This window comes from Sminthopsis crassicaudata, chromosome 2 (assembly GCF_048593235.1).
Source record: "Sminthopsis crassicaudata isolate SCR6 chromosome 2, ASM4859323v1, whole genome shotgun sequence".
In the NCBI taxonomy this organism is placed as follows: domain Eukaryota; kingdom Metazoa; phylum Chordata; class Mammalia; order Dasyuromorphia; family Dasyuridae; genus Sminthopsis; species Sminthopsis crassicaudata.
In genome coordinates, this window is record NC_133618.1 from 234,249,814 (window position 1) to 234,273,240 (window position 23,427).

General features: G+C 38.4%; 1 protein-coding gene across 1 annotated transcript in view; it reads right to left on the reverse strand.

The window, feature by feature from the left end:
• Positions 1-21,985, reverse strand: part of PTGIS (prostaglandin I2 synthase) — a 51,725-nt gene extending 29,740 nt beyond the window's left edge. The window contains exons 1-5 of the mRNA XM_074288573.1: positions 21,671-21,985; positions 11,286-11,409; positions 7,787-7,965; positions 7,201-7,341; positions 6,373-6,518 (exon numbers count right to left, since the gene is read on the reverse strand). Coding sequence (XP_074144674.1) covers positions 6,373-6,518; positions 7,201-7,341; positions 7,787-7,965; positions 11,286-11,409; positions 21,671-21,744 — 664 coding nt within the window. The 5' untranslated portion in view covers positions 21,745-21,985. The remainder of the gene's footprint in view (positions 1-6,372; positions 6,519-7,200; positions 7,342-7,786; positions 7,966-11,285; positions 11,410-21,670) is intronic.
• Between the last annotated feature and the right edge of the window lie 1,442 nt (positions 21,986-23,427).

Genomic DNA, 23,427 nt, shown 5'->3' on the forward strand with positions numbered 1-23,427 from the left:
AAGCTTATATTTTTGTATCATTCCAATTCACTTAGATTGTTAATTTTATTGGCACATGATAGGGCAAAATAACTAATAATTACTTTAATTTCATCTTCAATAGTGGTATATTCATCCTTTTCATTCTTAATACTGATGATTTGGTTTTCTTCTCTCTTTTAAAAATCATATTAACTATTGATTTATCTATTTTAGTGATTCCCCCCTCCCTAAAACTAGCTCCTAGTTTTATTTATTAATTAAAATGTTTTTCTTACATTCAATTGTATTCATCGCACCTTTAATTTTCAGGATTTCCAATTTGGTGCTTAATTAGGGATTTTTGATTTGTTCTTTTTCTATTTTTAATTGCCTTTTCAAATTGTCTATCCAATTCATTGATCTGAAGCATTTAAAGATAAATTTTTCTATCACTTCTGCTACATCTTATAAGTTTTGGTATATTGTCTCATCATTCTCTTTCATAAAGTTTTTTGTTTCTGTAATTTGTTCTTTGATCTACTCATTCTTTAAGATTAAGTTATCTAGGATTCAATTAATTTTTAATCTTTGTTTCCATAGTCCTTTAGTAAATATAATTTTTATTCTAATATGACCTGGAAAGAATGCAATTAATATTCCTGCTTTCCTGCATTTAACTATGAAGTTTTTATTCCCTAATATAGGGTTAATTTTGGTAAGGGTGGCATGTACTATTGAAAAAAAAAAGTATATTCTTTTCTATTCCTGTTCAGTCCTCTCCTGAAATCTATCATATCTAGCTTATCTAAGCCTTTTTTTTTAATCTCCTTGACTTATTTTTTGGTTACCTGGTTTTGAGAGACAAAAATTAAAGACTTCCACTATTCTGATTTTGCTATCTATTTCCATCTGTAATTCATTTATCTTTTCCTTTATAAATTTAGGTGCTATAAATTTATAACATTTGATTTATAACATTCATCAAATGTTAAAAATATAACATATGATGAATATATGATTGCTATTGATATCAATTCATTTAGTTATACCTTTTATAGTTTCTCTGCTTATCTCATTTAATTGAATCTATTTTGGCTTTAATTTTGCTTGAACTTATGAAAGCTACACCTGATTTTTTTTCTATTTCCACTGAAACATAAAAATATTTACTTCAGCCCTTTATTTTTATTCTGTGGGTCTCTCATTTTATGGTACATTTCTTGTAAACAATATACTGTTGATTCTGGGTTTTGATTCTACTATCTGTTTTCATTTTTATGAGTGAATTCATCCTATTTACATTCAAAGTTATAATTATGTGTTGCTGTTTTCTTCTATTCTATTCTATTTTATCCCCCTTCTCCTCTTCCCTTTCTCTCTCCTCCCCATCTCATACCCTCCTCAGAAATCGAGTTTACTACTGATCCCTTTCTCTCTTATTTGCACATTTTTCTAAGAGTCCTTTTCTTATCCTATCCCCATACTCTCCTATTTCTCTATAAGTTAAAATGTGTAATCCAACTACATGTATATATTACTTTCTCTTCAACCCAGTTCCAATGAGAATAAGGCTCCTATGCTTCCTGCTCTCTACCCCATCCTCTCCTCCAATGTAAAAAACTTTTCCATTCACACTTTTTTTGGTGCAAAATAATTTGGTCCATGTTAACTCTCCCAATCCAATTTTATTTTTTTAGGATTGTTCTATATAATCAACTCAAATCCAAGCCCTTTAAATATGTATATTTTTGTAATTACCCTAATAATAATAACATTCTTAAGAAGTACAGATATTATTTTCCATGTAAGACAGTAAATAGTTTAGATTTATTAAAGGATGTAGCATTTCATATTTATGTTCTTGTATTTCTCTAGATTTTTGTATTTGAATGTCAGATTTTCTGTTCAGTTCTGGTCTTTTTCTCAAGAGTGTCTAAAAGTCCTTTAATTCACTAAATATCCATTTTTTCTTGCAGGATTACACTCAACTTTGCTTAGTAGGTGATTCTTGGTTGTAAATCCTGCTCCTTTGCTCTTTGATATATTTTATATTGCATATCTTTCAGTCTTTTAATTTAGTCTTGCGTTATTCTAATTGTAGTTCCACCATATTAGAATTGTTTCTAGTTGCTTATAATATTTTCTCCTTGACCTGGGACCTTTGAAACTTAGCCATCATATTCATGTGAGTTTTCTTTTTTGGTATGTCTTTCAGGTAGTGATATGTGAATTTTTTCAATACCAATTTTTTATCCTTTAGTTTTAAAACTTCATGGCAATTTTACTCAATTTTTTGAAGTATAATGTCTAGATTCTATTTATGATCATGACTTTGAGATGGTTTAATAGTTTTTATGTTATCTCTTTTGTTTTCCAAGTCAGTTATTTTTCCAATGATGTTCTCTTTTTTCCTATTCTTCTGATATTGTTTTGTTATTTTTTGATGGCTTATGAAATTATTAGCTTTCCTTTGCCTAATTCTAATTTTTAAAAAGTTATTTTCTTCAGCAATTTTTTTGGATCTTTTTTCCAATTGGTTGATTTTTTTCATAATTTCTTATTTCTTTTTCCAATTTTTTCTCTATATCTTTTAGTTGACATTTATAAAGTTTTTTAAGCCCTCCCATGAATTCTTTTTGGATATGTGACCTTTTTACATTTTTCTTTGAAGTTTTATAACTGGTTGTTCTGGCTTTATTGTTTTCTTCTATGTTTGAGCTCTAATCTTCTCTATCACCATAGTAACTTTATGTTCTTTTTCTGTTATTTATTTTACTGGCCTATTTCTTGGTTGTTAACTTCATGTTAGAGTTTGGTTCTGCTCCTGGGGAATGAGGGATAATGTTTCAGGGTTCAGAATTTTTGCACTACTTTCAGAGCTCTATCTGAGGTTCTTTAACTTTTTGGTTCTTCCAAAGATCAGGTGTGCTCACTGCTCTTCTGGCTTATTTTTTGGTTTTGTGTGTCCCCCAAGTACTTTTCTCCTCTCCTGAGCCACAAACAGCTCTCCCACACTGCCTCTACAAATGTTTTCATTTCCTGAGGTCCTGAAAACACACCATTGGCCTCCATGCACTTGCAAGCATTAGTCTGCCCTGGCACCAAAACCAAGACTGCAGTCTCCTGCAAATGACCAGAATCAGTCCCCTGCCTCCCAGAACCCACAGCAGGAACTCCAACTCTCTGCACCTGCACTCATCAACCATAGCTGCTTCTCTTCTCCCAAAGCCACAGCCTGGGACCCGTTGGGTTAACGTGCCTCAACCAGTCCTCAACCAGTGCCAGCAGAAGACCCCTACATTCCACTGTCAGTCATTTGATTCTATTCTGTGTGTGGAGTGAAACCCACCACAGCTACCTCTAAGACTTGCTGTTTTCTGATGCAGCAACAGCTGAACTTCATTCTTGGTCAAACTCCCACCCCAGTAACTTAGATCTTTTCTTCTAACATTCTCCTAATTATTCTTAGGCTGAATGACTGCTTTACCCCAAATTATTATTATTTTTGCCACTTTAAGATTCGATTTGAAGCACTGTTTTAAGGGGATTTTTGAGGATGATTTAGGAGAGTCAGGTCATTTCCTGCCTTATTCCATCACATTCCCACAATGTCAAGTCCTTTATATATGAACATTTTCTCCTTCATTTTCTTAAATCTAGATAATCAACAACGAATAAGTCAAGCTCAATTCTATAGCCTTTACCAATTTCTGAAGCATAGATTTCTCACACTAAAAATTTAGCAATTAACGTTTAGGATCATATCCCTGCAACCATTTTTCCTGTTCATAACCTGTTCTATGAATAGCTCAGTGACCAGAAAAACCTTTCCCAACACTGCCACCTGCTGACCATTGTTATAATTCCCTCCTTATTTCAAATGGAAGCCAGATTAAATTTATTTTAAGAAACTATAAAAGTGTCTATTATATGTAGGCAGGTACTTAGGTAGATACTTAGGAAATAAGGACAAAAATGCAACAGTCCCTCCTCTCAAGGAGTTCATATTCAAAAGGGTTTATAATTCAATTCAATTCAACATACACTAATTGACAACAGACTTTGTGCCAGGTAATGGAGACACAAATAATAATAATAATAATAATAATAATAATATGTTATTATTATTATTATTATTGTTGTTGTTGTTACAAATGAGACAGTGCTTGCCTGCAAGGAGCTTATGTTTTACAGGGGAAATGTGTTTATACATATTTATATATATGTGTTATATACATGCATAAATGAAATAGAGACAGAATGAATACAAAATAATTAGGGGAGGGGAATGGAGAGCAGTAACAGTTGGTAATATTTAGTAAGGCTTCCTATAGGAGATAGTATCCAATTTTTTCTATGGAGGAAATTAGGAAATCTACAAAGCTGAAGTGAAAAGGTAGATATTTCCAAACATGAAGGACAAAGGCACAAAGGTACAAGATGGAATGTTATGTACTGAATACAGGGAGTAGGTCAACTGGCTAGAATGCAAATAAATTTCAGGAAAGGAAAAAGCATTAACACCTGGGAAAATCAATAAGGAATTCTGTAAGAGATAATATCTGAGGTAAGCCAAGAGAAAAGACATGGATTCTGAGTAGTAAATATGAGAGAAGCATGAGAGATGGTCTAAGCATATGCACAGAGGATAATAAATAGGATTTTAAGGTTTGCAAAGCTCATTACAAATATTTTTTACAACAATCCTGAGAGGTAAGTGATATTATTGTCCCCATTTTACACATGAGGAAACTGAGGCTGAGAATGGGTAAATGACTTGCTTAAAGTCACACAGGTAGAATATCTGAGGTTCTATTTGAATTCATATTTTTCTGATTCTAAGTCTTACACTCTCTGCATGGAGTCACATTGCTTATAAGATAGAGATGAAGAGAAGCCAAGTTTAAGAGTAGCATGAGGGTCAGTCTATAAGATAGGGAGCACACAGGGAACTAGCACAAAATAGACTTAGGAGATGGGTAGAAGAGAGATCACAGAGGGTTTTTAAATGCCAGACCAAGAGTCTCTATCTTAAGCAGGGAAGCAATGTGGTGAAATCTATGCCTTAGGAATTTTAATTCAGAAGCTGCATGGGAGTGGACTTCAGGGAGGAAGGACTGGATGTGGGACTACCAATTAGGAAGCCACTGCAATAGTCCAGGCATAGAGGGATAAAGACCTGAATCACAGTAGTGTCTGTGTGAGTAGAAAGGGATAGATATAGGAAATGTTGTAGAGGAGTTAAAGAATGGCATAGTGAGCTTGCAGAGAGAAGGTTTAGAATAACCACTGTGTAAAGCGCATGAGAGGATCAATCACAGATCAGAAAGGATTGCCATGGAACTGGGAAAGCCACTGAGATTAAGTAACATAAATTTGGAGGGAATCCTGTTGGCACAATGTTATGACTTTCCACCCAAAGCAGCATATAAGGGGGAATGAAGGAAGATGGCAGGGGTAACACTCAGAGCCAGGGATTGGCAAGGCTTTACAAGATCAGGAGATAGATGTTGTAAAGGTAGAGGAGAGTGTTTAATTGGACTGCCTCACCTTAGACTGTGAAGGGAGTAATCCAGAGTCATGGTGATGGACTGGGAAACAAAGAGAGACAGAAGTGGAGGTGAAGTGGTGAAGATGCAGAATGGATGTAGGACAAGTGAGAAAGACATGAAAAGGTAGGAGTCTGTTATTTGAGAAAATTCAGTTATGGATTAGGAGATAGTAAGATCAAGGGCATAATCTTAGAGATGGCCGAGTTCACAGAGTAAAGCTGAAATTCACAGAAGTTGGAGATGGATGAACTGAAAAGCTTAGGTGTTCCATGGGCCATCTTCATGTATGTTTAATCCAGATTTGTTAGTATGTTAAGGTGCAGAGGAAGACATTACATGGAGATCAGCAAATGACTCTGATAAAGCTCTGGACTGGGCAATCTCAAAGGAAGATGGATTGTTAAGTGATGACAGCAGAGGAAGGGTCTGGAAGAGGTAGCAGAGAGCAAGGACTATGTCTGAGAGGAATACCCTAGAGTGGGAAGCACTGCCAGAGAGGCAAAGTCTTCAGAGAAGGAGGGAGGGAAAGAAGGAAGTCTCCTTCCAAATTCACAGCTCAACAACACCATGGAGCCAATGCCTAGTCAAATGCCTTTCACTTCCATCTACATGGAATCTCATGTAAAGTTTTCATGGACAGGGAAAAACAGACTGACACAATCATGAGAATGGATGGAAAGAAAGCTAAGGGCTCTGAAAGCCAGAGCCTCAGGGGAAGAGGCAGTTGAAGTCAGAGTTCTAGATTTTCTCAGGCTGCTCAGGGAGTAGCAGTTGGGTACAAAGAATATTTTCCTCTCTGTTTCCTCATTAACTTGGGGTTCGGTTATCTTTCCTACTGTAGGTATTCCATAGTACTCACCTCCTGACAGAGAGTTACGGGCAAGTTTCATCAGAAGCTGATCTAGCTGATAGAAACCCTGGAAAACTTTTGCAGAGTGGGCCAGATCTCGGGCTTGGCTAACTGGATCATCACCTTCAGTGCCATATAGTGTCAGGTAACCGGCTCTGGTAGGCAAGATAACATAAAAGTATGAACTAAACTTCAACCTCACTCTGGGTCAACATTCATCTCTAAAGTCCTTTGGCAAATCACAATCAAGCATTTTACTATGTCCTAACACTATATTCTAAGGTCCTTTCCAATTCTGACATTCTACTTGAAATGTTCTAAAGTCCCTGCTACCTCTAAAAGTCTGTTTTCTGTGCTAAGTTCTTTTCTGGGTTTAACACATTATCTTCTTTCTTCTAGGATCCATTCCAAATCTGACATTCTATATTTTTGTTTTTAAGGTCCTTTTCAGTTCTAATATTCTGTATTCTATGTCTTAAGGTCTATTTCCAACTCTGGAATTCTATGTTCTAAGTTTCCTTCTAGCACTAACATTTTATGGAGAATCACAGAATTTATAGTTGGAAGGGACCTTGGAGATCTCTTTAGCTCAGCTCTCTCATTTTATAAAAAACTGAAATTGAGGGTAAGGAAGTGATTTATCAAAGCTCCTTTTAGCTCTAAGATTCCATGAAATGGTAGCACATCCCTTACATAGATGTCAGGACTTCAACTTTTCAAAAAGCTTCTACATCTATCCTCTCATTTGAACAGAAAGCTCATTCCCAACTGTCCAGGCTATCAGGTTGCTCTTGTCTACCATAAGAAGGATGAAAAAACATTATGAAAAAAACTCACCTGAGCATCACATTGTAGGAGAACTGGAACAGCCCCGTTTCCTGCCAATCTGTGCTCATGTCCCCTGCATCCTTCAGGATATTGCAAAGGTTGTTAAACATGGCACCAGTGAGAGCTTGCAAGTTCTTGTGAAGCAGGGTCCTGGGGAAGTGGGGAAGAGAAATCAGAGGGCTGAACTTGGCTCCAGGAGTCCCCTAATGACAATCCTAAGAATATCATGGCCTAGTTTGTGCTGCTTTCTAATTTAAAAGCATTTTTATATCCATTATCTCATTTATAATCCATAATAGTCCTGAGAGGGAAGCTGAATAGAGATTATTCTCCGCATTTTACAGATGAAGAAGCTGTAGTTCAAAAAAGGGAAATGACTTCCTGACAGTAAGTGGCAGATTGGGATTCACACCCAGATCACCTAGCCCCAAGTCCAACTCTCTTTTGGGAATGGTAATCAATCATTCAGCTACTATCTAATGTGCTTGTTACCGAGAATACAAAAACACACAAGGGATCAAATGAATATGGAGTAGTTGAAAAAAAGATTCTCTCCCTTTTCTAAACCCTAAATGATCATTCCCCAGACACTCACGGTTTCACCTTGGCTTTCTCCAAACCAGGATCATAGTTGGCCAGTTGGACATCGAAAATCTTCTCCATGAGGAAGATGGCGTATTTGTGGAAGTCCAGTTTGGAGCTCGATTCCCAGACGACTGTGTCATATGAGTGAGGGTCCAGGAGTACTGTGATAAACCTCCCCGCCACAAGCACCTGGGAAGTCAATGCAGTTAGAGATTTATAGTTAGTTACCATCTAGCCCAACCTACTCATCTTACAGATGAGGAAGCCAAGACTTGGAGATGGAGAATGACCTGCCTATGATTGAAGAGGATGCCAATGAAAGGGGCAGAACGTCCCCTCTTGTGACCTCTTTCTTTTCTCTCACTTTCCAATCCTTTGCAATTTAAATTTTGACCTCAGCACTCAATTGAAATTCTCTTCAAAGTGACCAATGATCTTTTAATTGCCAGATCCAACAATTTTTTTCAGAGTCCTCATCTTTCTTAATCTCTCCCTTGCATCCTTTTAACACTGCTGACTACCTGTTCATTGCTCCTGGACAAATCTCCTTTCTGGGTTTCTGTGACACTGTTCTCTCTGCATTGCTTCCTAACTGTCTTGACCACTTCTGATTCAGGCACCTTTTCTGACTCATCATTCATATCACAGCCCTTTACTATGGGTATTCTCCAAGACTCTCTACTAGATTCTTTTCTTTTTTCTCTCTCTAGCATCTTGGTAACTTCTTCAGCTCCCATGGGTTTAATTTTACCACTTCATTGCAGCTCACTCTCAAATGAGAATCCATTTAACCACATATTCAGGCCTGCCTCATATTTTGAAATAGATGTCTGATAGGCATCTCAAACTCAATATATCCCAAATAGATCTCATTATCTTTCTCTCCAAACACACTCCAATTCCTAATGTTTCTATTTCTGTCAAAGATGGGAGAGTGATGTCTTTCCAGTCATTCTTGACCTCTCCTTCTCCCTCACCCACATCCATCTCTCCAGATCAGTTGCCAAATCTTGCTATTTTTACCTCCACAACATTTCTTATATCTGTCACCTTATCTCTACTCACACCTCAACCACCTTGATTCAGGTCATCATCATCGCTTCTGGATTATTTCAAAAGCCTCTTAGTCTTCCTGACTCAAATTTCTCCCTCTCTCCCATCCATTTTCCATACAACCTCCATGTTGATTTTCCTAAAGCATAGGTCTGGTGATGTTATTCCCCTAAATGCCAGTGACTTCCTATTAACTCCAGGATGAAACACAAAACTTGTCGGTTTGGCATTTAAACATTTTTACAACCTAATACTCACCTACCTTTTGTTATTTTGTAGTTTTTAATCATGTCCTACTTTTCATAACCCCACTTGGGGTTTTCTTGGCAAAGATACTAAAGTTTGTCATTTCCTTCTCCAGCTCATTTTACAGATGAGGAAATTGAGGCAAACAGAATTAAATGACTTGCCTCAGGGTCAGTGTCTAACTGGTAAGTATCTGGATTTGAACTCAGGAAGATGAGTCCTAGCACTGTGCACTATGGCACCACCTAGGGACCCTAACCTACTTTTATAGCCTTATTCCTCATTATTCTGGTCATGCATTCTGTACTCCAGCCGTTCTTGATGCTCCTCACTCATCTCATCTCCCACCTCGGTGCCTTTGCACCAGTTTCCCCCTGCCTCGAATGCACTCCCTCCTCATTTCCATGTTTTAGAATCCTAGTTTTCACCAAAATTCAGTTCAGCTTCCCCCTTCTACGTAAGATTTTTCTTAGTTCCTATAGCTACTAGTTTCCTCCCAAACATTACATTGTACTTATTTTGTATATGTTTATTTTGACATGTTACTTTTCCTGCTACAATGCAAGCCCCACCGACTGTTTCATTTTGGTCTTTGTAACCAGTGTATAACACAATGCCTGGTACTATGGGAAACATTTAATAAATGCTTGTTGAATTGCTTTATCTCCCGGTGATATCTTAGGTAACCTATTCTTCCTCTCTAGTTTCAGTTTCCTCATTGATAAGACAGAGAGGAAACAATGTGAGCTCCTGAGCTCCCTTCCAGCTTTGACATTCTATGATTCTATGAAAGAAAGGCTTAAACTATGACCTCTGGAAGTCGAGTGAAGGTCAGTGGGGATTCCTGGAGAGGGGATATCACAAGCACTGAGAAGCAGGCTAGCTTGGTTATTTAATAACATTGGGTCTCATTTTCCTCATCTGTAAAATTGGGGATGTTGGACTTGACCAGCTCTAGAACCATGATCATCAATTCTGACTGATGTGGCTCTCTTCAACAATGAGATGATTCAGACCAGTTCCAATGGTCTTGTGATGGAGAGAGCCATCTGCATCCAGAGAGAGGATTATAGGAACTGAATGTAGCCCACAACACTTTTTTGGTGGTTGTTTGCTTGCTTTTTGTTTTCTTTTTCATTTTTTTTTCCTTTTTGATCAGATTTTTTTTCTTGTGTATATGATAATTGTGGAAATATGTATAGAAGAATGACAAATGTTTAACATATATTAGATTACTTGCTGTCTAAGGGAAGGGATAGAGGAAGGGAAGGAGAAAAAAATTTGAAATACAAGGTTTTGGAATGTTGAAAACTACCTATGCATATGTTTTAAAAATAAAAAGCTTTTAAAAAGAAAAATAAATAAATGATTAAAGCCATGATCTTGTGAGCATACAGAGCAAAACAGCAGTGTTCAGAACAGCTGTTTGGTGTTGATGAGAGCAAGCTGTTGGCAGCATGAGTGGGATGAAATGACCTCTTCCACATCTCACAGAAAATAGATTTGGAAAACTCATTTAGTTCAAACTGCCACCTGGGGCAAGAATCCTCTTTACAGAATCCAGTCTTCACCTGAATAACTCCTACAACGAAAAATCTCATCTCTTCCACAGCCCAATCCAATTTTAGCTTTCTAGATTTCTTGTTCTCTCCCCTTTTTGGCTTTCATGATGCTAAGAAGGGAAAAAAATTGCAGCTTTCTTCTTGGGCAGGTATGTTTTGTGGCAAAGAGGGTTGCAAGAAGGAACAGAAGAAAGGTCCTAAAAATCCTATGGTAGATAAGATATCCACTTGAAAATACTGATGGAAAGGCCATGATTAAGGACTCTCCAGTTAAGAATAATTAACATTTATAGTGACCACATGAAAAGGTCCTTCTGAACTAAATTGGTTTGTACCTGCTGGGCCCTTGACTAATTATAATAATACTGCCCTTGGTTTGTAAAGCACCCAGCCTTCACAACAGGGACAGAACCGTGACTGTTTCCATCTAACAAATGAGTAAACTGAGAACCAAGTAAGAGATTTATTCCCTTTTCGCTCTGAGTCCATGGCAAAAGCTGACAACACCAAATCTTCGGACTCACCATGTTTGAAAAGAAACACTATTGTATGAGGAGACCTGAAGACTGAGACAGGAGGGCCCAGAGGCAGAGAGGAGGGGAAAAACCCAGTCTAAGACCTTCCCTCCCTTCCCAGAGGCGCACTCACAGTAAAGATGTCCCCATGCTTCTTTTCCATTCTGGAGAGGAATCCAGCTGCATTTTTGCCAAACTCTGAGGCATGGCCCAACCAGGGAATGAGGCCTTGATCCAGAGGGGGTTCACCAGGTTTCCTAGAAAACCCAGAAAGTAACAAGCATCCAGTGAGAGGGGACTGACAGAGGAACAACTCCCTAAACATATAAGGATCTACTAGAATACAGCACTGGAGATATAAAAAGCGATAAATGACATAGTTCTTGTTTACAACCTAAAATAGGCACCATGGTATGGTAGTATTTTCAAATCCCTACTATACAACTTGCTACCTGTAAGATCTAAAACAAGTCACTTTATCTGTCCCAGTCTTAGTGTCTTCAACTGTAAAATCACAAGATTACAGTAAGATTTTTAAGGTCTGAATCCCATGATTCTAATAGAATCCTGGGAAGGGGAAGGGAATAAGACATTACAGCCATAATGCAAAGAGAACAAGTCAATCAAAACAGTGCCCTAAATTTAGCAGAGAGAAAGGATCCTGAGACACCAATAAAGAAATTACCTTCAATAGGTAGTTGTGGAGACAGGGTCTGCTGTGTAGGCAGATAGGTGAAGTTCATCTGGTATATGATTGATGGGGCAAAGAAATGGACCATTTAATAGTTTCCTATTTTAATTAATTCTTCTTGTGAATTAGAGGCTAACCTCTGCTGTTTTTACAGTGATGAAGGCTTAGAAATGCTTTCAGTGTCCCCTGAATTCGGTGTGCCCTAGGACAAAGTCATAAGTCATTCTATCTTAATTATGGCTCTGTATGACATACACACAAATAAGTGTGATATGAAGTTGAATGTGAGGAAGGCAAATGAGACAAAATGCCAGGAAAAATGAAAGAAAATTTTCAACTGGAAGGGAGTAGGGAGCAGAGAGGGCTTCATAAAGGACATGTCATACCAACTGTTTTGGAATTTAAAAGAAGGAACTTCAACAGACAGGGATGAAAGGAGGGGCATGTATTCCAAGCATGGAAGATGGTGTTTGCAATAGGCCAGAGGCCAACCAGACATAGACCACAGAGTGAGTGAAGTCCAAAATAATGTTGGATAGGCAGGTTAGAAGCAGATCATGAAGGGCTTTGAATTCCAAAATCAGTTTATACTATATTCATTAGTGACTGGGGAATCAATAAAGATTTTTGAGCATAGGAGTACCAAAGCCATGGCCATGCACTAGAAAATTTGTTTAGATATTATCAGTGTGAAGGATGGATTAAAGAGAGTAGATTGGAAGCAGGAAAAACTTACTATACTATATTATATATCTATAAAGTCATGAAATCGGCTGATAAAGTTAGAGGGCACTAATAAATATTTAACAACCAGCTCTCCAGGAAAAAAACAACAACACACATTTCTAACTTTAATCTACATCACTAATATTTTCTCCATCACTTTTTAAAATATTAAATATCTTTTTAATTAGAAATTATTATTTATTTTTATTGTAGCTTTTTATTTACAAGATATATGCATAGGTAATATTTCAGCATTGACAATTGTAAAACCTTTTGCTCCAACTTTTCCCCTCCTTCCCCCCACTCCTTCCCCCAGATGGCAGGTTGACCAATACATGTTAAATATGTTGGAGTATATGTTAAATACAATATACGTATACATGTCTTTTGCTGTAGAAAAAGAATTGGACTTTGAAATAGTGTACAATTAGCCTGTGAAGGAAATCAGAAATGCAGGTGGACAAAAATAGAGGGATTGGGAATTCTATGTAGTGGTTCATAGTCATCTCCCAGAGCTCTTTCCCTGGGTGTAGCTGGTTCAATTCATTACTGCTCTATTGGAACTGATTTGGTTCATCTCATTGTTGAAGATAGCCATATCCATCAGAATTGATCATCATATAGTATTGTTGTTGAAGTATATAATGATCTTCTGGTCCTGCTCATTTCACTCAGCATCAGTTCCTGTAAGTCTCTCCAGGCCTTTCTGAACTTATCCTGTTGGTCATTTCTTACAGAACAATAATATTCCATAATATTCACATACCACAATTTATTCAACCATTCTCTGATTGATGGGCATCCACTCAGTTTCCAGTTTCTGGCCACTACAAAGAGGGCTGCCACAAACATTCTTGCACATACAGGTGCCTTTCCCTTCTTTAAGATCTCTTTGGGATATAAGCCCAGTAGTAACACTGCTGGATCAAAGGATATGCAGAGTTTGAAAGCCCTTTGGGTATTGTTCCAGATTGCTCTCCAGGATGGCTAGATGTATTTACAACTCCACCAACAATGTATCAGTGTCCCAGTTTTCCCACATCTCCTCCAACATTCTGCATTATCTTTCCCTATCATTCTAGCCAATCTGATAGGTGTGTAGTGGTATCTCAGAGTTGTCTTAGTTTGCATTTCTCTGATTAATAATGACTTGGAGCATCTTTTCATATGGCTAGAAATAGTTTCAATTTCTTTGAGAATTTTCTGTTCATATCCTTTGACCATTTATCAATTGGAGAATGGCTTGATTTCTTATAAATTTGAGTCAATTCTCTCTATATATTTTGGAAATGAGGCCTTTATCAGAACCTTTGAATATAAAAATATGTTCCCAGTTTATTGCTTCCCTTCTAATCTTATCTGCATTAATTTTGTTTGTTTAAAAACTTTTCAATTTGATATAATCAAGTTTTTTTATTTTGTCATCAATAATGATCTCTAGTTCTTCTTTGGTCATAAATTCCTTCCTCTTCTACAGGTCTGAGAGGTAAACTATCCTATGTTCCTCTAATTTATTTATGATTTCATTCTTTATGCCTAGATCATGAACCAATTTTGACCTTATCTTGGTGTATGGTGTTAAGTGTGGGTCAATGCCTAGTTTCTGCCATACTAATTTCCAATTCTCCCAGCTCCATCATTTTCAAAGTCTAGATAATCAACAATAAAATAAATCAATCTTTGATTTATAGCCTTTGCCAATTCCCAAGAGTACTCACTCTGAAAATTTAACCATCAGCTCTTGGAAACCTGTGCAAGCTGACCCTAACAGGTACCTACTTTCAATTCACTTTTCTATGAATCTATGACTCTAAGATTCATGTCATAGAGACAGCATGGAGTAGTGGATGGAGAGCTAGCCTCAAAGTCAAAGAGAGCTAGATTGAAGTCTCACTTCTAACAATTATGATCGTGTAACACAAATCATTTAACCTCTCCATTCTCTAGGCAGTTCTGTAAGATACTTCTGCAGAGATGTCACAGCTTGCATTGGTTGAAGGAGTGTTATCACCTAGGATACCAATGAAATCATTGTTCCAGTTGCTATCCTTACCACTAAGAGCTCCAAGAGATGTAAGTAAAAAAAATATATATATATATATATATATATATATATATATATATATATATACACACATATATATTAGCTTTGAAGGATGGATAGAACTTCAATAAATTCCATTAATAAGGAGAGAGGAGAAGGGAGTGGTAGATACCATGAACAATATACACCACAGCAGAATGAACCCCAAAGTAGTGCTGTGCCAGCGGGGGAGGTGTGGGCATAGTGAAGCAGCAATCATCCTTCCACTCCCTGTTTCTCACATCCTGGCCCAGCCCAAAATTACAAAGACAGGATTAAAGCCCAAGTTTGAGTCTCTATGGACTCCTGTGCCAGGAGTTGGTCTGATATTGGCAGGCTCCAAGTGGAAAGGCAGGAAGGGAATGAAGCAAGTTCTGCCTTCATCTTCAAGCTTCCAGTTGTTTAAGATGGATACAGCTTCGCTGTGATGGTTCAATAGGAAATGATGAAGATGCTTTGGAGCAAGACTAACAGACTATGACTGATTTAGCTAAGACCAGAATGTGAATCACTCCATTTATCTCTGGGAATCATAGAACATTAGTGAAATGGAATGACACTAACAGACACTTTAAAACATAGAAGACAAAATGTTAAGGCTGAAAAAGACCTAAAAATAGAGAACTATTGGAAAAAAAATAGAGAACTATGAGGAAGCCCTTAGAGCCTAAAGCATAGAGTTGGAAGGGACTTTAAAACATAAAATATAATAAATGTTAAAACTGGAAACAAAATAATGTACATCAATTGTGTAATGGTGGAATGAATTGGGGTGTAGGAATAAATGGAAACATGTCGGTCTATGTGTCTTCTACATGGGAAAAACTCAAGTGGACAGAGAATGTCTATAGTCCAGATCAAAATGGTATTAGATGTGCTAGGACATCCATGGGCAGCCAATGCAGTTCCCAGGGTTGCACAGAAAAAGAGTGGATTTGATCTTAAGACCTGAGAGTTAGAAGAAACCTCAGAAGCCATCAATCCCAACTCCCTCATTATCCATTGGAATTGAGGCCCAAAGATGTGAAATGAATTACTCAATGTAATCGAAGTCACCCAATCAATAAGTATCAGAGGTAAAATTTCAACCCAGGGCCTCTGATATAACAGTCAGATCTTTTCCCTTTGTCCTCTATTAGAAGACACTTGAGAAATTAAGCAATTCTTTTAATGATCATCTCCCCCTTCCAAACTTCTCCCTGAAACAAAAGCCCATACTTTTAAAAATAAATTCTTCCAATGTTGTTATATTGTTATATTAAATGTTATATTGCTGCTAGTCATGAAACACCATAGTCTGTAAAGAATTTAAGCTGAAGATCAACCAAAGGGCAATGGGGAAGTGCATGGTGGGTGTAAGTAAGCTGACTGCAACGTGTCATCAATGAAGGATTGCATAGGAGAAAAGTGAACCAAGAGACAATAGTAAAGGAATTCATTAAAGAGGTATGTGCCTGGAAAAAAGAGATGGGCCAGACAATTGGCAAGAACAAAAAATAACTCAATGGATAGTCCATGTATTCTCCTGGGATTTACACAACGTCAAAAGAATGAGAGGAAGCTCCTAGTAAATAAAGTAAACCTCTTGTGGAGGGAGGATTTACAGGAAGATACAGATGAGAATTACACAGGATGGGCACATAGTGATCTGTGTCACTGAAGAGATCACATAAGAATAAGGGATATAGATGTATTAGTAGAAATTAATAAATACAAAGCAAAGAAAGTGAAACAAGAGAGTAATATCCATAATAACTACAATAATATAGATGAAGATGTAGAAGTAAATTCATCAGAAATCTATTAGCTGCAATGATCCTATAACTAATCTTGTATCCAGAGGCCTAAATATGAACTACTTTTCTCTCTTCTTTGTAGAGATGTGGTAGGCAATGGGTACAGGATGTTGTGTTCACTTAGATACAATTGGGTCTGTTGGTTTTATTGTATTGTTTATTTCTTATAAAAGAAGCTTCTCTTAGGTACCAAAAAAAGAAAACAACAACAACAACAATCAATGAAACATCTTTAATGACAAAGGAAAAAATACCTTAAATATTAGATCTGGAAATGTCTTAAGAACATGGAACACAGAATGTCTGAACAGGAAAGGAGCTTAGAAAATTAGAATACATAAAATTAGGGATAAAACAGAACTGAAAGATCATCAGTTCTATTTAAAATGGGAAAATTGAGGCCCAGAGAGGAAAAGGGCATGCTACTCTGAACTGTTGGGGTTGTTTAGCTCTATCTGGCTCCTGAAAGCCATGTTTTCATTTAACTATAACTGGGAGTGCTTTAGGATAATATATCTATGCTGAAAGGGAACATAAAACATAAAATGTCACTGATCTTAGAACAGAGAAGATGCCTTAGAGACCACCTATCAAACCAACTGCTAAGTGGTATAGTGGATGGAACATTGGGCCTGGAGTCAAGAAGACTCCTCATCTTCCCAAGTTCAAATCTGGCCTCAGACATTTACTAGCTGTATGAACCTGGCCAAGTCACTTAACTCTGTTTGCCTGAGTTTCTTCTTCTCTAAAATTAGATGGACAAAGAAATGGCAAACCACTCCAGTATCTTTGCCAAGAAAACCCCAAATAGGGTTCCAGAGAGTCAGATAATAAAAACTGAACAATACAACAAAAAGTCCAAACTCTTAATTTTACAGATGAGGAAACTGAGGCACAGGGAAGGAAAACAATTTTTTATGGGTATTCAATAAGCTAGAGGCAGAGCCAGGACTGGAAGACAACAGCTCCCTTAATATCTATCTGAGCACTGATCCAATGGAGAGTGAAAGTGTACTCACTACAGCTCCAGAAAGGGGAGAAACATCATCTCATCTGCTTGGTACTTAAAAAGTTAACTTCTTCCTTGGCATAAATTGGCCCTTAGGAAAACCGGAGGCCTCCAGTGAAGACAAGGTATTATTTCTGACTAAGACTATTTCCTATTTCTTAAAAAAAAAAAAAAATGGAAAAACGCAACCCAAACAACAGGGCTAACTTATTGACAAAAGCAGGAAGTATTGCCAGCAGTGGGTCAATCCAAGCTTCAGCCTAAATAGGAGGAAGGGGCCTCCACCCCTTGCCATCTTGAGAATCCCAGCCCAACCCTCTGACACATCTGGGCAGTAAACTCAGTTTCCAGGCCTGGGTGTGGTCAGTGGTGAAAGCCAAATCTATTTTAGGGCCTGTGGTCTTTGGCTAACCAGTCACTTTCCCTTACTTGTATTGAAGATTAAGAAACAAATCCCCAGACCAAGGAAGAAAATCTCTACTCCTAAGCAGGAGGGAAAGAGAGTCAAAAAAAGAGAATTGTCCCCAATTTAGCCTCATTTATCTCCCTCTCCCATCTATTAGACTTAAAAGGGTCTTCTCTCAATTTACACATTCTGAGGCAGAATCAGGATTCAAAATCAGGTCTCCCAACTCTGGTCCTAAATGTGAGAAAATAGGAAACCCTAGGTTCAGAAGGGAAATTTCTTTTACCAACATTCAACCATTACACTTGGAACATGGGGAATATATTTGCTAACTTGTTCAAGGGGCTCTTTGGCCAAAAAAAAAAAATGGAAAGATAATCTTTTGTACAAATTAAAGCTGAAAGTGAAATAGTAATTATTATTCACCCTATAGGTTTCAATGTACAAATGGTAGAATACAAAAATATTAACATTATGGTATGGAATGTAGATGGCCAGGACAAGAACCAAACCCCTATGGCGCCATTACTTCCAGAACAAATAAGGACTGATTTTTGTAGTAGGCAAAAGAATTTATGCTTGTATTTGTGCTCACTGGGGAAAAAAAAATCTTCAAGATTATGGTTCAGAGTAGGTTGCACATTGAAAGCATAAGATCTTCCATCATAAACCATTTATAACTAGACTCTCCCCTCACCAAAGGCTCCCTCCCTCCAGCCCAAAATTCAGGTCAGGCTGTGATTAGTTCTCCATCACACCTGAATAACTGTTAGGACGGGCACAATGGTAGCCGATTACAAATATTGAGAAGAGCTTTCACATATATTTGGACAACAAAAATCAGAATTTTAATTTTGGTCAATTGTGTGGTGTTTCTGCTTGAAAGTTCTCCACAGTAAACACAGCCTAGATTAGTCCCAAAGCTTGGCTGGAGATTATTTCAAAAACATACAAGAACACCAGGCATTTCTCTATGGTGTCTAAGTTTTGAAATTAATTGAGCATGAAAGTTTAACATTCTAGAAATACTCATTCCTATTTTTGGAACAATTCCCCATCTGAGTATGTATAAAATGTTCTTTACTGCCCCTCATTATTACAAGGGACAAATTTGCCATCTGAAAAAGATCTTTAGTGTTGTTGTTTTTTTTAATTTGTATTTTGATAAACACTGAAGAAACTGCAGTGGGAGAAACTTAGAAGTGGTTTGTTTGGTGTTGTGGAAACTCTAACTGCTTTCAATAAAGTCAGTAATTGACTGTTCTGTATACTTGTTTTCAGTTTTCATTTCAACAAACAAGTGCTTTGCAATTAAAGCTATTAGAATACAGTCTTTGAACTATTTTTTAAAAATTGCTTTCCCAAGATTCCCTGATGTGAACCCCCTATTTTTAGTGGTTTTTAGGATATAGTTCTCTCAATGTATCAGTCTTGTGATTCCAGGAACACTATCTGTTGCACTCTCCAAATTAGAATATCCCATTTTTAAAAATCGTTGCCTATTCATCTTGACACAAGGCCTACTTCAGTCCCACCACCATTAGGAAGCCTTCCCAGATTCCCTTCAACATTAGGATTATTGCCAGCTCTGATTGCTTCACTTACTATCGGTGTCATGCAATTTGATCTAGAATATCATGTCTTTTTTATCTTGAATGCCCTCCTTGACTGTGAACTAAGTAAAGACAGATTTTTCCGTCACATTCTTCTTTGCATATCTCCCATCTTTCTTATAAAGAGAGAATATAAAGTTGGATGGAATAAAGGCTTTGTGAATAACAGCAATAACTCATATTTACAACTAAAGTTTGAAGAGTACTTTACGTACATAATCTTACTGAAACCCAAAGTAGCAACCTTATGAATAGCCCTAATATTATTTTAAAAAGATAAAACTGAGGGTCAGCAAAGTTCAGTGACTTGAGTCATGCAGCTAGTAAATGCCTGGGTGGGATTTAAACCCAGAGCTCACATCCAGTGCCCTATCCACTATAACACCCTGCCTCCTATACTATAAGATAGGAAACAAAGAAACAACAACAACAAAACTACCAAAACCTGAAGAACTGCTTGGTGTTAAGACTCATTAATAATCCGAATCACTTCAACAGTGGACTTGGAGTCCCTGCCATCTTACCTGGAACAAATAACTTGAGCCTCAGATTCTTCATCTGCAAAATGATGTATATCATACTAGCAGTACCTACTTCCCATGATTGTTAGGAGAAAAGAACTTTGTGAGCTATACTATATTATTGAAATGTGAATAATTATTATCAGAACAGGAATTTTAGAGGAAAAGATAAGGACATACACAATTAGTTCTCAATTCCCCATACTAAAGGCACTAGAGATGTATAGGAAAACATGCAAAAATAAATTTCAAACCAAATAGAAATAAAATTTGTTACTAGTATCCCTTCACAATTTCCCATAGGCTAATATCAATGCATTTATTATGCTCTCCCAAACAACAGTGGAAATAGCTTCCCGGGAATGAGTTGGATTGCAATATTTGCAATCCGTTCAATTGGACAATCCATCAACAGATAACAAGGATTAACTGGTTTGTTAATGGGAATGTTCTCAACAACAGGGTGTGACTGGCCCACAGGGAATGGCAGCACTGGGAGAGTAATGAAGGTGTTCTGTGTTGCATCATTTAAAAGAGATCTGAGTCTCTAAGACATCCCTTTGAAACCTTTGAAAATTTGAAATAAAAACTTTGTTGAATTGCTGAACCCAAGTAGGATAAAAGAAACTTAGGAAAGTTACAGGTTCAACTTAATCTCTTTCAGGGATCAAGGAGAGTACATTTAGAGCTGGAAGAAACCGTAGAAGTCATTTAGTCCAACCTCCTCATTTTTTTTAAATAGATGGGAATATAGATTGTCACAGTTGGAGGAACCAGAAGAAAGTGGAACACAGGGGAGGTCAAAGCCTTTGAGAGCATTTAGCATTGGCTCTCGTTCTATATATGAAGAAATTGAGGTCTAGAGAAGGTAAGGGACCTGTCCAGACCACTCTAAGTAACGGAGCCAAGTCTAGATCTCCTGACTCCTGGTCAGTTGTTCTCTGCGTTATGGTTTTCTGAGGCCTGGTTCCCCCCAACCCCAGCAAATGCCTGCTTGGCCTTCTCATTTCTGACTGATCTGAAGGCGTTTTGTTCTACCTGATATACCAAGAAATGGATATTTTCTTTCTACTTGGAGCTCTCGGAGCAGCACTTGTAATTCCTAAGAAATCTTTGACTGGCAGAACAGCAGGGAACCCAGGAGACAATTTAGCTCGCCCCCTCCCCACCTTCATATTACAGATGTGGAAACTTGAGTCCTTCCTACAAAGTGCTCTCCAATAACCAAAGTCACACAGATAATAAGTAAGAAAATAGAATTCGAGGCTAAGAACTCCCCATCCCAGATACTGGGCCTTCTCCGGCAGACGTATGACCAGAAGTCTCCCCAAAGGCATAAAAACGGGGTTCTCCAGCCTTGCTCTCTTTTCCTAGGGCACACGGGTCCTCGTTCCTAAGGACACAGGGGTCCCGAGGACCCAATGCTGGTCAGTATCCCCCTCCCAGGGCCAGAAGGCTGAATCTCGCATTCACATCTTCCTCTGGGGACAATTTTGGCTTTAGTACCTGGGAATTCCACTTGGAATTCAGACTTGGTTTCCCGGGGTCCCGGACTCCGTGGCGCGGAGCAGGAACCTCCCGGAGGAAGGAGGGGTGAGCGGAGCGGGGGAGGAAGCGACTGGGTTGGGGTTCAGGGAATGAGGTTCTACACGTCTTTGGGGCGACCCACTCACCGCATTCGCCGGCGGGATAGGAACAGGAGCAGCAGCAGCGCGGCCAGCAACGCCGCCAGAAAGAGCCAGGGCATGGCTGGGACGGGACGAAGACCAAGCGTCTGGCTGCAGGTGAGAGCTTGGGCAGCGGCAGCCCCGAGCCTCTTATGCCCGCTCCTTCTCCCGGACCCTGCCCTCTTTCCCGAGAAGAGCAGGTCGGCCCCGCGCCACGCACCGCCCCCCTCCCCGCCCCCAGGAGGTGCGCGCGTTCGAGGGGCCCGGCACGCCAGGGTTTCCTGCCTGAACCCGGCCTGTCAGCCCCCAGCCCACTGGGCGGGGTTGGACAGTCCGGCTCAATGCCCAAGCACTAATTAAGCACCTGCGGAGGCCGGTTCGGCGCTTACACCGCTGGGATCACTCCAAGACGTACCGCAGTCCCAGTCTTCAAAGCGCCTACTAATAACGGCGAAGTGACTTCTGCCTCGATTTCCTCGTTTCCAAAATTTTTGAGAGGGTCCTCGGAGAGAAGGGTAGGATCTGCGGTGGGACTTTTAGGAGACTTCCATTCTCATTTCCTTAGATCTAAGAAACCCCTTTGCTCTTTAAAACAGCTCCACTCCCGAGTCGCAGTAATTTCCTGTTCTGTGATGGTCTTCCATTCCCGAGTAGTTAGGATCCAGCTGCTCTCCAAAAAAAAAAAGTGCATTTATTATAGTAAGATGAGCTTTTAACTACCCCCTCTCACACCCACTCGTTGCCGTCAGCAACAACTGTGGAAGAAGTAATAGTGTTTGCATCAAAACTTATATTAGATAGTGCGTTAGACAGTCGGTCAACAAATATTTTTTAATTGCTCCTTGTGTGCCAGGTACTGTGTTAAGCTCTGGGAATACAACTATAAGCAAAAAGAAAGACAGTTCTTGTCCTCAAGGAGCTTTCATTCTAATACTGAAAGACAACATATAAAAAGAAGCTTATAGTACGATGATCAATTCTGATGGATGTGGCTGTTTTCAACAGCCAGGGGACTCAGGCCAGTTCCAATGCTCTTGTAATGGAGAGAGCCATCTGCTAAGTGTGGATCACAACATAGTATTTTCACCTTTTTTGTTGTTTGCTTGCTTTTTTGTTTTCTTTCTCATTTTTTTTCTTTTTTTGATCTGATTTTTCTTGTGTAGCATGAAGATTGTGGAAATATGTATAGAAAGACTGCACATGTTTAACATATATTGGATTACTTGCTATCTAGGAGAGGGGATGGGGAGAAGGGAGGGGAAAAAAATTTGGAACACAAGGTTTTGCAAGGGTGGATATTGAAAACTACCTATGTATATGTTCTGAAAATAAAAAAAAAACTTTAAAAAAAAAAAAAGAAGCTTATGGAAAAGTTAGATTGCAGCCTGGTGAGAAATGAAGAGCTGTGTGACTGTAGACCAACCATTTAACATCCTAGTCACCTCTGTAAAGGAAGCAATTCTTGGATTGCTTGCTTCACAAGATTCCTTAAGCCAAAATTATTATACAATTTAGAGTTTGGATAACAGTGAGCTCTTATTCGGTTCTACCTCATCTTCCAGCGGTCCCAGAGGACATCTCCTTTAGGCACCTCATCCATTGAGTCCCATCCTAACTGATTTGCTTGTTGAACCCCAAATTCAGCATTCCCCTCCTGCCTCCTTGAATTTTCAGAGGCTCCCTTCATTTCTAGGATGCTCTGCAATGCACTGCTTCCTCCTCTCTGTAGTTTAGCATCCTTAACTTCCTTTAAAAAGAACTTC